Source organism: Tamandua tetradactyla, chromosome 10 (genome assembly GCF_023851605.1).
Source record: "Tamandua tetradactyla isolate mTamTet1 chromosome 10, mTamTet1.pri, whole genome shotgun sequence".
Lineage (NCBI taxonomy): Eukaryota > Metazoa > Chordata > Mammalia > Pilosa > Myrmecophagidae > Tamandua > Tamandua tetradactyla.
This window is the reverse complement of record NC_135336.1, coordinates 38,345,823-38,358,567: the sequence shown is the minus strand read 5'-3', so window position 1 is coordinate 38,358,567 and position 12,745 is coordinate 38,345,823. Positions and strand designations below refer to the sequence as shown.

The following is a 12,745-nucleotide window of genomic DNA, read 5'->3' as shown; positions in this document are numbered from 1 at the left end:
TTTTCCAAAAACCGGCTTTTGGCTTCATTGATTTTTCTACCATATTTTTCCATTTTCAATTACATTGATTTTTGCTTTTCTCTTTATCATTTCCTTGATTCTACTTTCTTTGGGGTTAATTTTCTCCTCTTTTTCTGTTAAGGCAGAAACTTTCTTATTGATTTGAGGTCATTTGTATCCAGAATGACCTCTTAACTGTATTTGAAATATCTTAGTCATGAAACAATATCTTATTCCATTTCTTTCCCTTTTTGGACAAGAATGCATTCTCAATTCTACCATGCCAGAGCCAGTGTCTTCCCTGGAAGTCATGTCCCTTGTTACCAGGAATACTTACATCTGTAGGAGTTACATCCCAAGTAAGAAGGAGGGTAGTGATTGTATTTGCAGAGTTGGCTTAACAGAGAGTACACATCTGACCAAAAAGAGGCTCTCTGGGGTGTGACTCATAGGTATAATTAAATGCAGGTCTACTTTGCCAATGCAGAAATAAATTTCATAAGGGCATCTTTCAGATGAGAAAGTTTAATAGTTCCACCTTTTTCCCCAGTCCTTCAAGACGGCTTTGCAAATGTTTTTATTTTCTGCCCAGAATATTTTGAAATGTATCTAGGTATTACTTTAGCCTATACTGAATAATAAGATCTCATTCCCATTCTAGGTTCCATGTAATTAGGTTGTTAAAATAAAGTAACCAGACAGGTTAAATTAAATAGTCTGCTACAGAAAATTTGAATTTTGGACCAAATAAACACCTCTTCCTTTGGTCTTACTGGCTTATTAATTTTAATATTTTTGTAACAATTACTCTAGAATTTATCAAACACATTTTTAACTATTAAAATATATTTCCAGGGTGGGCCATGGTGGCTCAGTGGCAGAGTTCTTGCCTGCCATGCCAGAGACCCAGGTTTGATTCCCAGTGCTGCCCATGCAAACAAACAAACAAACAAACAAACACAAATATATATATATATGTGTGTGTGTATATATTTTCAAATAATATACTACATCACATATAGTGTAAGACCCTGACAGTAACATCCATTTCTTCCCATCTTTTGTGCTATTGTTGCATTATTTTATTTCTATGTATTTTTATAAATTCCATAATAAAATAACTTATATGTATATTTAAATATAAACTATTTATAGTTTAGAGGAATAGTTTAAAGGAATAGTTTTTTTTTTCCTCTTTTGAACTTTATATATTGGATATATTTGTGTTTTTATGTCTGTTTTTTGCTATACATTATGTTTGTATGACTCCTTCCAATAACTATTGTATATACTTTCATTTCTTTTCTGTAATTTATTATATGCCTGTTCTACTTTATTTAATTACTGATGATAGATATTTCCAATATGTAACTGTAACAAATAGTGCTATTAGAAACATTCTTGTACATGTATCCAGGTGAATATGTGTATAAGATTTTCCAGAATATATATCTAGGAGTGGAATTGCTGGGCCTTATATGCACATCTTACTAGATTGGCCAAACTGTTTTCCACAGTGGCTTTCTCAATTTACACCCCCACCAGAAGTATAGGATAATTCATTTTACTCAGTATCTTTGCCAACCCTTAGTATTGTTTAACTTTTTTCAAGCTAGTGGATGTTTGACATTATTATAGTGGTGTTGAAAATAAGATCAGTTAACACCAACACCAACAAACAAAATCCCTATTCTCATTAAACTTGCATTCTAGTGTTATCCAATATTTTGTTTTGCTTTGTTTTGTTTACAGTGGGTTTGTTTCAAAGCAGAGCCACATTTACCTAGTGTTAAGTCTATTTAATAAATGTGGTATTTTATCCTTCTATTTTTTCCTAATTGTATAAATGTATAGATTAGGCTAATTTCCTCATGATTTTTTTTTTAGTAACCTTTGAATGAGTTAGTTTTTTTTTTTGGTATAGTTACTGGCAAGAAAATTCTCTGGTAGTGGGAGAGCCAGGAAGGAGTTCTGCTTTTACTGGAAGGCTTTTACAGTGTAAAGCCTTCTTTTTCTGTCTTGCTAATATAGCTTGCCATGTAGTTCTTTCTTAAACATTCTTCCTCTCCTTCAAATGCTTCTGCTCCCAACCTAGTTCATCTCTATTCCTCTACCCCTCTTCTCAGGAAGTATTTATTTACTGGCACTTTCTGAGATCTGATGTTTCTAGACTCTTACTGCTGAGATTTTTCTGTAAGACTTCTTGTATTTTATTTCCTTCCAGGCAGCCCCTGTCCATTTTAGTTGCTTCTGCAGCCCTTAAATCTTGTATGAAATCCAGCAATTATACTTTTCTCTTAATTCCAAGAAAGATGACAATGTGGTGTTTTTATAATTGGTAGATTTTGTTTGTTTTTCTCTTTTTTGTTTTTCAGTTACTTCCAGGTGGGGGGGAAGAAAATGCTTATTTACTTAACTATGCTTCTGCCAGAAGTCTTGGCTTACTTCAGTATTATTTTGACTATAACTTACTTATTTTCTACTTGCAGTTATAAAAATTTGATGTCTCTGAAAATAACTGATTCTGATATAAGACCGAGGATCAGTTTAAAATTTAATACAAAAGGTAATATTTTATTTTTATTTATTTTCTATTGAAAAGTATGTTAAAGATGTTGAATTCCACTGTAAAGTATCATGCCATTAACAACCATGTCTTTATTTATGTTTATCATTCAGTGAATTTGGGTTAGTCCTAGGAAACAGTATTTGGTGAAGGTTAGAACTGATGGACAGAAAGATTATCAAGTTTATGGGCCTCACATTATGTTGGCATCCTATATATATAGGCCCACTGTTTCTAGTGGAAAGCTGTGACAACACAGTGACATTGGACCCCATCAGAGATTCCCTGCCAACACCTCCTACCTTGCATTCCCTTTTTGTTTTCCAAAGAGAGATAAAGTTTATTACTACGTGTGTGATAGGAGAGCAAATAGCCTAGTGACCCAAAATCTGTCTCCCTGAACTGCAGTTGTTTGGGTAGTTTTATTAGAGAAAAGATGGGCAGGTTGAGGATAATGATCACAGTGGCCCCATATGATGTAATTAAAGGTGATCTGATTATTGAGCATGTGCAGATTGATTATATGCTTAGTCACTGAATGTATGAAAGAAAATAGCAGCATGAGTTATAGGTGACTTGTCGGTTAAAGTCTAAGCTACTGCACATATCAGGTGGGCCCACTTAGGTTAAATCCAGCCTTGGTCATCAAGATAATCTGGGACTTGGGATGAGTTAGTTCTGGTAGGACCCAAGACGCTTCATTAACAAACGTTAGGGGCTATCTTTAGTAATTACAAGACTCTAAAGTTGAAAAACTGAATAATTAGTTACAGATGAAGTTTAGTCACAAAGTTCTTACAATCACAGGGGTAGAAGATAAGGGCTATGCAACCATTATCAGAGATTAAGGCAGCTGAATTACAATTCAGAGATTTCAGGTACTCCCGTTTACTCCGATATACCAGAAGGCAAAAAGGAATATACTGATTAAGTATATACTTAATTATATCAGTATACTTATATACTGATTAAGTAATCCAAATCATCCCTTGAATCCTGGTTTCTGGGTTACAATTCTTCCCTCTCATTTAATAATTCTCTCTCAATCTTGAAGGTTATCTGGGCAATGATTTTGATGGCTTCAAGGCTAAAAACAGGGGCATTGTTATTAAGGGACAAAGGGATAAACCCAGGAAACCAGTTGTTATTCTTGGAGAATCCAGTATCTCTGGGTTTCAGAGCTTCTCTGGCATTGGAACAATCTGGAGGTTTCAAGTCTTTGAAAAACAAATTTAGTAAGTAAAACTTTGTAGAGCATAGCATATCTTTCAGAGTTTCCAGAGACACTGTTTGTTGGGGTTTGCCGATTTGTGATAATTTACAATATCTGGCTGAAACTTGCATAAGAGTAACTTCCAGAATGACCTCTCAACTTGATTTGAAATCTCTTAGCCATTGAAACTCTATTTCTTTTATCCCTTTCGTCAATTTATTCATTGGAACTTATGTCTCACAGTGCCAGGGCCGGTGTATTCTCTTTATATAGGGCAAGCATGAAAGCTTGGAGGTGAATGTGGAAATGAACATTTGGGTCTTGGGGCCAAGTAGTTAAACTTGTGGGCCTACTGTTTAGGAGCATACTAGAAAATGCCAGCTTCCTGGCACTTGGAAACTTTAGGGACCCCTGATTCATGGAAGTATAGTTTATTGTCAGTATTTCTTACTAGGGGAAATAAATTTCCCTGATACCAACTAGCTCCTTGCCTGGCAACCCAGAGAAAGTGCCCCAAGTCATTTCCTTTCTAACCTTGCTTATCTCCACACTGTATGTCAAGGTAAAATATTAATTTAAAAATATCTTGAAACATTGAATTGATAAAGTTGCATTTTATGCTGAACACATATTTTGATATTTTGCTCATAAAAAATAAAATACCATCACAGGTCAAATTCTTACTACTTTCTAATTCACCTCACTTTCTAAGTCTTCTCCTTTGGAAGTATTACTAAACTAGAAAAATACCAGATAGTTCTGTCTTGTGCCTTATTCCATTTCATTGATGAGCCTTATTCCATTTCATTGATGAAATACATCTTAGTCATTAATTCGTTTTTGAAGGTTCCTTAGATCAGTGCTTGTCAAACTTTAATATGTATTTGAATCATTGGTAATTTTGAAATTGTAGGTTCCAGTTAGTTACATCTGGGGTGGGCCTGAGATTCTGCATTTCTAACAGGCTCCTAGGTGGATGCTGATGTTATTGGTCTGTGGACCATATTTTTTATAGCAAGGCATTAGATTGCTTTGTTTCTTGATATAGATCTGTGCTGCCTAGTGTGGTAGCCGCTAGCCATATGTGGCTATTTAAATGTAAATAAATTAAAATTAAGTAATATTAAACACTTAATTCCTCAGTCAAACATTTCCAGCGCTCAGTAGCTTGTGAACAGTGCAGATTAAAGCTTTTTATCATCACAGAAATTTCTGTTGAACAGTTCTGATCAAGATAATGTATAAATTCAAAAAATAAATTATGGTTAATTGTTATTAAACTCTTTTCAAAGGCCTAATACCATGATGCCATTTTATTGCCAAGGCTCATTTACATGAGCAAAATCTTGGATGGTTGAAAGGCTCCTGTGGAGATTAGTCTTTGTGATGATTTTTTCTTGTAAACATACTGATTTTGTTTGTATTTTTGATAATTAGCCAGATAGCAGCATTGGCTACTGTGAGCATAGGCTGTGGCAAAGTACTATACTGTGCTTCATTCTTACTGGAATAGCCCCTGCCTCCAGGAACTTAGAATATAATGAAAGAGACCATGTAGAAAAAGAACATTAATGTATAATATTTTGACTTCTCAAAATTCATTTTCAGATCAAATGCCTATCTTCAAACTTGATTATAATTATTTCTATCATCTGCTTCATATAATTATTATTTCTGGTACTGACACTGTTCGGAAAATATTTGATGAGGCTATACCACCCCCTCTTTTGAAAAAAGAGCTTCTTATACACAAGAATGTACTGGAACCCTACTACAACCATCTCTGGACCAATCACCCTTTGGGGGGAGCATGGCATCTGCTTTATCCCCCAAACAAGGAGCCACCACAGTCCAAACAGTTTGACTTATACCTCTTAATAGCTGTCATAAAACATTTGAATGTATTCCCTGCACCCAAAAGAGGCTGGAGTATGGAACCACCATCTTCTGATCTATCTAAATCTGCAGACATTCTGAGGCTATGCAAATACAGGGATATCCTCCTTAGTGAGATTTTGATGAATGGTCTCACTGAGTCACAATTCAATTCAATTTGGAAAAAAGTTTCAGATATTCTTCTGCGCCTTGGAATGAAGCAAGAGGATATTGACAAAGTGAAGGAGAATCCCATTGAGAATATCTCCCTTGATTACCATCAGCTGTCCATCTATCTAGGCATACCAGTACCAGAAATCATTCAAAGGATGTTATCCTGCTATCAACAAGGTACAAAATAATTCTTTCCTTCAGTCAATAAACCTTTATTGAATATTTATTTTTACTAGCATAGTGCTAAAGGTAGGAGATTCAGTGAGCTCACATTGGGGAGAATAGACTCATTAAGAAGCTAATAGTTACTATAATGCTAGAGCTGTTTCCAGATTGCCATGGGAACTCCTAGCCTAAGAGTTTCTGATAAATATAATATTTAAGGAATTCTTAAATTACATGTAGAAGCCAGCCAGGTGAAGAATATGGAGAAAGATGTTTCAGATAGAAAGAAGAAATGAGACGTAGAATCTTTAAAATATAAGGCAGGGAATTAGAAAGTTTGTCATTATTGAGTTTAAAGTAGGAGAGAGTTCACAGAATACATTAAGAGAATTTCTCTTGCCATACCAAGAAGTTAAGGAATTGTTCAAGATTTTTAGGTGAAGAACACATCAATTCTCCAAAATTAAGGACACCTCAAAACGTGAAATGCAGTTACCATATGGTTTCAAGGAGGGCTTTTTAGAGAACAATGGGTGTATATTTCTGCTCCTTTCTAGTGTAATTTAAGGTTTAATTTAGAATTTTAGCAACTATCCATTAGCTGTGAGTAATTAAAAAAATAAGATAACTTTTATGCCAATGTCTGAATACAGCACTGACCAATCCCAGACCTTCTCTCTCACATTTTAGGATAGTTTCTCAGCTCTCATCACGGGAAGTAGAGTTCATGCATGAAACCCTTGTGGCACTATTCTGGGTGACTTTCCTTGGTCTGAGGTTATTAGTCATACTACCTAGGGAGCCACTGATGACCACACTGATGCTATTTAAACATACAAATTCCCAATTTTCTTTTAATTGTTGAACTGTTTTTTTTCAGATATAGTTACTAGGCCCTAATCCCAGTCTTCTTAGTAGGGCTCTGGAATATATTTTTGCTTTTCTGCTTCACCTTTAAGAGTTTTCTTTGAGCATAAAAGTAGAGAATGCTGCTTTGATAATATAAGAAAGTCAGGTGAGAACCCTTGACTTATAAATTGTACAAGTTTATAGAGGCTTTTTTAAATAATTACTCAAGATTTTAAGTAAAAATTCATGATTATAATAGGAATAAGGGGTAAGAGGCTTTGAGCACTAATTCACTTAAAGGTATTTGCAACATCTAACTCAAGGAATGATGCTTGAATGCATATTACCCCATAAAATGGTCTGAAGAAGACTCAAACTACCAATGAAAGTTTGCCTCATACTTGACTATTATTACTTCATGGCTTTAGTCTTTGTAAATAATAAGAATTTGCTACTTGGCTTAAAATGCTTTTGGTCTAGGCATTATCTATTATGACGCATTCAATTTTATTTACTTTACTTTAATCATGCAAATATTTAATTTAATCATGAAAATCATGTAAATATATTTATAATCCAAAGATTATGACTTATCTAAACTGGTTTTTGATGAATGAAGCTGGTTATGTTTACAGTTAGTTATAGAATTAATTGATACAGTATAAACTTCTTTTTCTTATTTCCTGTCTGATATTTGTTGGTTGCATTTGTAATTGTATGCCTAATTTTTTTTTCTTTATGTATTATAGGAATTGCTCTACAGTCAATAACAGGCAGTCAGTGTAAGTATATTTACAAACAAAATGTGTATATGACCTTTTAACTTGGGATACCTAAGGGATACCTATGGGATTTTCATTTGTCAGATGAACTGTATGATAAACTTTAAATGTTTGTTCAAGGCTTGGAAAATCCCATAGTCAAATTGATACTGGTCATCCGAATCCAGTGTGAGCCTTATTCTGCCTTGATCTTAGTACATGTGCTCCAGGAGGTCACCCAAGGATAGTGTTCTAACTTTTTGACCCAAAGGACACTTCAGCAGGCAAAAGTCTCCTTGGTCTGCCCGCGTGTATGTGCTGATGTTTAGCTTGCATAGCTTTTATCTGGCTAACCATTGCTATAGCTATATAATATTTTTCCAAGTGGTGAGCTGCTAGTGTTTTTTTTAATTTCCATTTTTGTGTCATTTGGTTTTTTAAAAATATATTTCATATTCTGCAATTCAAACTACACTTAAGAAAACTGCACTGTAGTTCTTTGTTTAGAGTTGGATTTTGGATCATCTGTGACCAGTCAGACTAGGTCCTTAAGTTTTGAGTACTGAGTCTCCGAAACAATATCAAGGGTATGGTATCAAAGAAAAGGTCACATAATAGGGGTCTTGGACCTTTCACAACCTTTGGTTATAAAAAAAAAAAGTAGATCTTTTAGCTTTCATTTTTCTTGTTATGTTTCAGATTTTTATCTTAAAATAATACTAGTTGCAACATTAATAGAGTCAATGTCATTACATTAAAAAACAATATTTAGAATCTACTTAGGTTCCTAAATTCTCATGATACTTGTGAAGTATCTTAGCATTCAGGTTCACACTGACTGGTTTTGTGTTAGTCTCTATACCTCTTATTTGTTCATTGATAAATGGTCATGGTGCTCTCTTCTAGTAGTTAAACAGAGTAAGATGACTTCAACTTCTCTTTCTAAAATGGTATAGGTTTTTTGGAGGGATGGAGGAGACAGACATATTTATAGTACTGATAAGAGGATGAAATGCTATGCATCCAAATTTTCAGTGTTTTGTTTTTAACATTTAGGTATTGAAATAGAAGAGTCACAGAATGAGGAAGAAGAGCTAAGTCCACCTCTCATGGAGTACAATATTAATGTTAAATCTAACCTTGAAATACAGTTAGAAGACATGAATAAAGATACAGCATCGATACCCAGTGAATCTTCAACAGAATCTGTTAAAGATCTCCAGGAAGTATAGGCTTTCATTAATATTTGAATTAGTAAAATTTAATAAGGGCTTTTAGTTTGTTGCATGTGCTGTACTTATGGAATCCCATATAATCCATCTTTGCTTACATTTGTCATAGTATTCATGTAGAACTTGGAATGGTTCTTTCCTCAGTACTTCCGTCCAAAACTTTTCTTGCGAGAACCATTTATTCTGTCAACGTTTATTGAACACGTACTATATACTAGATACATGCTAGATATCTGAGCATGGTTCTTCTCCTGAATAATGGGAATGGATGTGGGAAAGTAGTAGGAAGTAGATGAAAGCTTAGATAGGAATAGAAGGAAAGAGAAGGGAGGAAAAAAATGTGTATTTTTACATCATTCATGTAGAAATAGAATTAAAATCATCAAAGGTGGAATCCCCATATTTCTTTACAGATAAGCAGTAGCAGTTATTATATAGTCAGCAAATTCTTCTTAGACTAAATCTTTCATTTTATGGACATAAATATGTTGATTATTTTAAAGCTACCTTCCTTCTTTGTTATACAAACATGCACATGTATGCAAGTGAAGATCTGTAAGTGTTTTATCATTAACATTATTTGTTCTTTTATACATTGGTGACTTCTCAAGGGGACTGAGATTCAAATGAAAATAGATTACTCCCATAAAATCTACAAAGAAAATATCTATGATATTAGAAGGCAAAAGGTCTCAGTAGTTAGAAAAAATATATTTTGCAAAGTAATCTATTGTGCAATTTGAATTGCAGTTACATAAATGATGTCTTTCTTATTTGTCAGGTTAAGAGTAAAGCAAAGAAGAAAAAAAAGACTAAGAATACAAAGGTAAGAAACTATATTGCTATTACAATAAAGGGATATCTGATTATGAACACTTGAATTTAACATGGATTCACTGTTAGAACTCAAAATTAATTCAGATAGACATATAGCATATGTCAATAAGTCTATTGAATATCTAACTGCTGTGATCTTTGATCTTGAGTGAGCAGATCTTGAATGATTTAAATTTACAGTGTATTCTACCATACTTCTCTAAATCATAATTTATACATTTGAAAATACAAATAAGCCAACTTAGTTACTTGGAAACTTCATTAATTTCTATATAACTCCCCTTATTTTTAAAATACCTAGTCAATGTTTTAAAACAGTTTATTGTTATCATATCTCCCCTGATATGTTCAGAAGCATTTTTAAACCTAAGGAAATCTTGATTTTCTCCTTTATGTCTAGAAGTCTACCAGTAATGCAATGATGTTCAGAAAAGGTACAAAAATAAGTAACCACTCTTCTATTGCCTCTTCATTGATTTTGCATATTGCAAAATGAGCATATTGCTATCAGTAACACAGTCTTAGAAAAATGTCTCTTAATTACTTGGAAAAGTACAAGGGAAAGCTGGGAGCATTTTTTTTTATCAAGCATGTGGCTAACCACCATGCTATGCAATGTTGTGGTAAAAAAGTGTTAATTTTCTTTCCTGAATATTTGAAATCTATGTATACCCTGTGTAATAGGTTATAAAAAAGAGTAACTATATGTCCAACTACAATCTAGACAACATTTATTAGTAGATAATTTGTAAGTATATGCAAATTTTAATCATATATAAGAAAATAATGAAGATGAATTTAATAAAACACTTATTGAGTTCAATAACAAAATAAGGATCATTTATGCTTTTTTAAATGTAATTTTATTGAGATATATGATATCTTCACATAGTATATAATGATCCAGATTGTACAATCAGTGGCTCACAGCTGCATCATATAGCTGTGCATTCATCATCACAATAGATTTTTGAACATTTTCATTACTACAGAAAAAAAAGAATAAAAGTAAAAAAGAACACCCAAAACATTCCATGCCCCTACCCCAACCCACCTATTATTTATTTATCTTTTGTCTTTATTTTCTTATTTATCTCATACTGGAAAAAGGGAGTGTCAGTCACAAGGTTTTCATAATCACATGATCACACCTTAAAAGCTCTATAGTTATTTAATCATCTTCAAGATTCAAGGCTATTGGATTACAGTTCAACAGTTTCAGATATTCCCCTCTAACTACTTCAATACACTCAAACCTGAAAAGGGATATCTATATACTGCATAAGAATAATCTCCAGAATGACCTCTCAACTTGATTTGAAATCTCAGCTAGTGAAACCTTATTTTGTTCCATTTTGCTTCCCCCTTTTAGTCAAGAAGGCTTTCTTAATCCCAGGATGCCAGGACCTGGCTCATCCCCAGGGGTCATGTCCCAGGTTGCCAAGGAGATTTACATCCCTGGGAGTCATATCCCATGAAGAGGGGAGGGCAGTGAGTTCACCTACTGAATTGGCTTAGAGAGAGAGTCCATATTTGAGCAACAAAAGAGGTTCTCTGGGAGTGACTCTTAGGTATAATCATAGGTAGGCTTAGCTTCTCCTTTGCAAGAAGAAGTTTCATAAGGACAAGCCCCATGTTTGAGGGTCTGGCCCATTAAATTGGCACTCCACAATGATTGTGAGGATATCAGATCTTCCCCAGCTGAGGAAGTTAAATATTTTCACCTTTTTCCTCAGTCCCTTAAGGGGAATTTGCAAATACTTTTTAATCTTCTGCCCAGATTCCTTTGGGATGTATCAGGGCATCATACCACCCTGTACAAACCAGAGATCTCACTCCCTATTCAAGGTTCCATGAAGTTATAGTAAGTTGACCATACAAGTTAAATTAGTGTGCTACAGAAAATATAAATTTTGCACCAAATCAACATCTCTTCCTTTGGTCTCACACAGAAGTGGAGGTTTTAAAATACAGTCGATATCATCCTTTACCCTTTAGTCTGCTTTACCTTAGTCCTACTAAGATAAGCTTCATTCAGCTCTCTAATTGAAGTCTTATCACTTTTTCAGTGTTTTTAACAGTTGCTATATGAAGTAATACTGACTTTCATAGCTGCAGAATTTTAGCTCTGAGTCTCAGTGTCACAGAGATACCTGAAGTTCCAGGAAAGGACCAGGTTGTACACAAAGAGCTCAGCATCTTAGAATTTTTAAATAACAGTTACAACTCCTGAACAGATGTGACTTCTGTAAGAGCATACAGTCTAGAAACCTTTACAGTTGGCCTTCACCTGATAACCTGTGCTTTTGAATTTAATTCTCAGAGTTTGCTTATTATAGTTAGTCCATATTAGTGAGGCATTACATTATTTGCCTTTTCATTTCTGGCTTATTTCATTCAATGTACTGTCCTCTCCTTTTGAAGAGCCATTTATCTATTTCTTTTTTCATTGTTTGTGCATTGAGTTTAAGTTCTAGGAAACCCCCTCCTATCATAAGATTGATAAGGTATTTCCCTACTTTTTCTTCTGAAAGTTTTTTGGTCTTAGCTCTAATATTTAGGTCTTTGATCCATTTTGAGTAAAACTTTCATATAAACTATGAAATATAAATCCTCCTTCATTGTTTTGAATGAAGGATATTCTTTTGATATCCAGTTCTCTGAACACCATTTATTAAAAAGGCTACTCTGAATCAGTTGAGTTGACTGGATGACCTTATCAAAGATCAATTGTCCATAGATGAGAGGGTCTATTTCTGGACACTCAATCTGATTCCGTTAGTCACTATATCTATTTTTATGCCAATACCATGCTGTTTTGACCACTGTAGCTTTGTACTATGCTTTAAAGACATGTAGTAATAGGCTTCCTGCTTCATTCCTCTTTCTCAAGATATTTTTAGCTATTTGGGGGCACTCTGCCCTTCCAAATAAATTTGTTATTGGTTTTTCTATTTCTAGAAAGTAAATTGTAAATATTAATTGGTATTACTTTGAACCTATAAAACAATTTGGATAGAATTGACATCTTAACTATATTTAGTCTTCTGTTCCATGAACACGGTATGTCTTT

At 33.9% G+C, this 12,745-nt stretch overlaps 1 protein-coding gene across 10 annotated transcripts in view; it reads left to right on the top strand.

Moving 5' to 3' along the window:
* Nucleotides 1-12,745, top strand: part of DZIP3 (DAZ interacting zinc finger protein 3) — a 177,227-nt gene that overhangs the window by 91,831 nt on the left and 72,651 nt on the right. For 9 of the 10 annotated variants that reach the window (XM_077118451.1, XM_077118456.1, XM_077118455.1 and 6 more), the window contains 5 exons: nt 2,490-2,566; nt 5,388-6,005; nt 7,592-7,624; nt 8,660-8,829; nt 9,617-9,661. In XM_077118451.1, coding sequence (XP_076974566.1) covers nt 2,490-2,566; nt 5,388-6,005; nt 7,592-7,624; nt 8,660-8,829; nt 9,617-9,661 — 943 coding nt within the window. The remainder of the gene's footprint in view (nt 1-2,489; nt 2,567-5,387; nt 6,006-7,591; nt 7,625-8,659; nt 8,830-9,616; nt 9,662-12,745) is intronic. The other variant, XM_077118457.1, reaches the window with a different exon arrangement.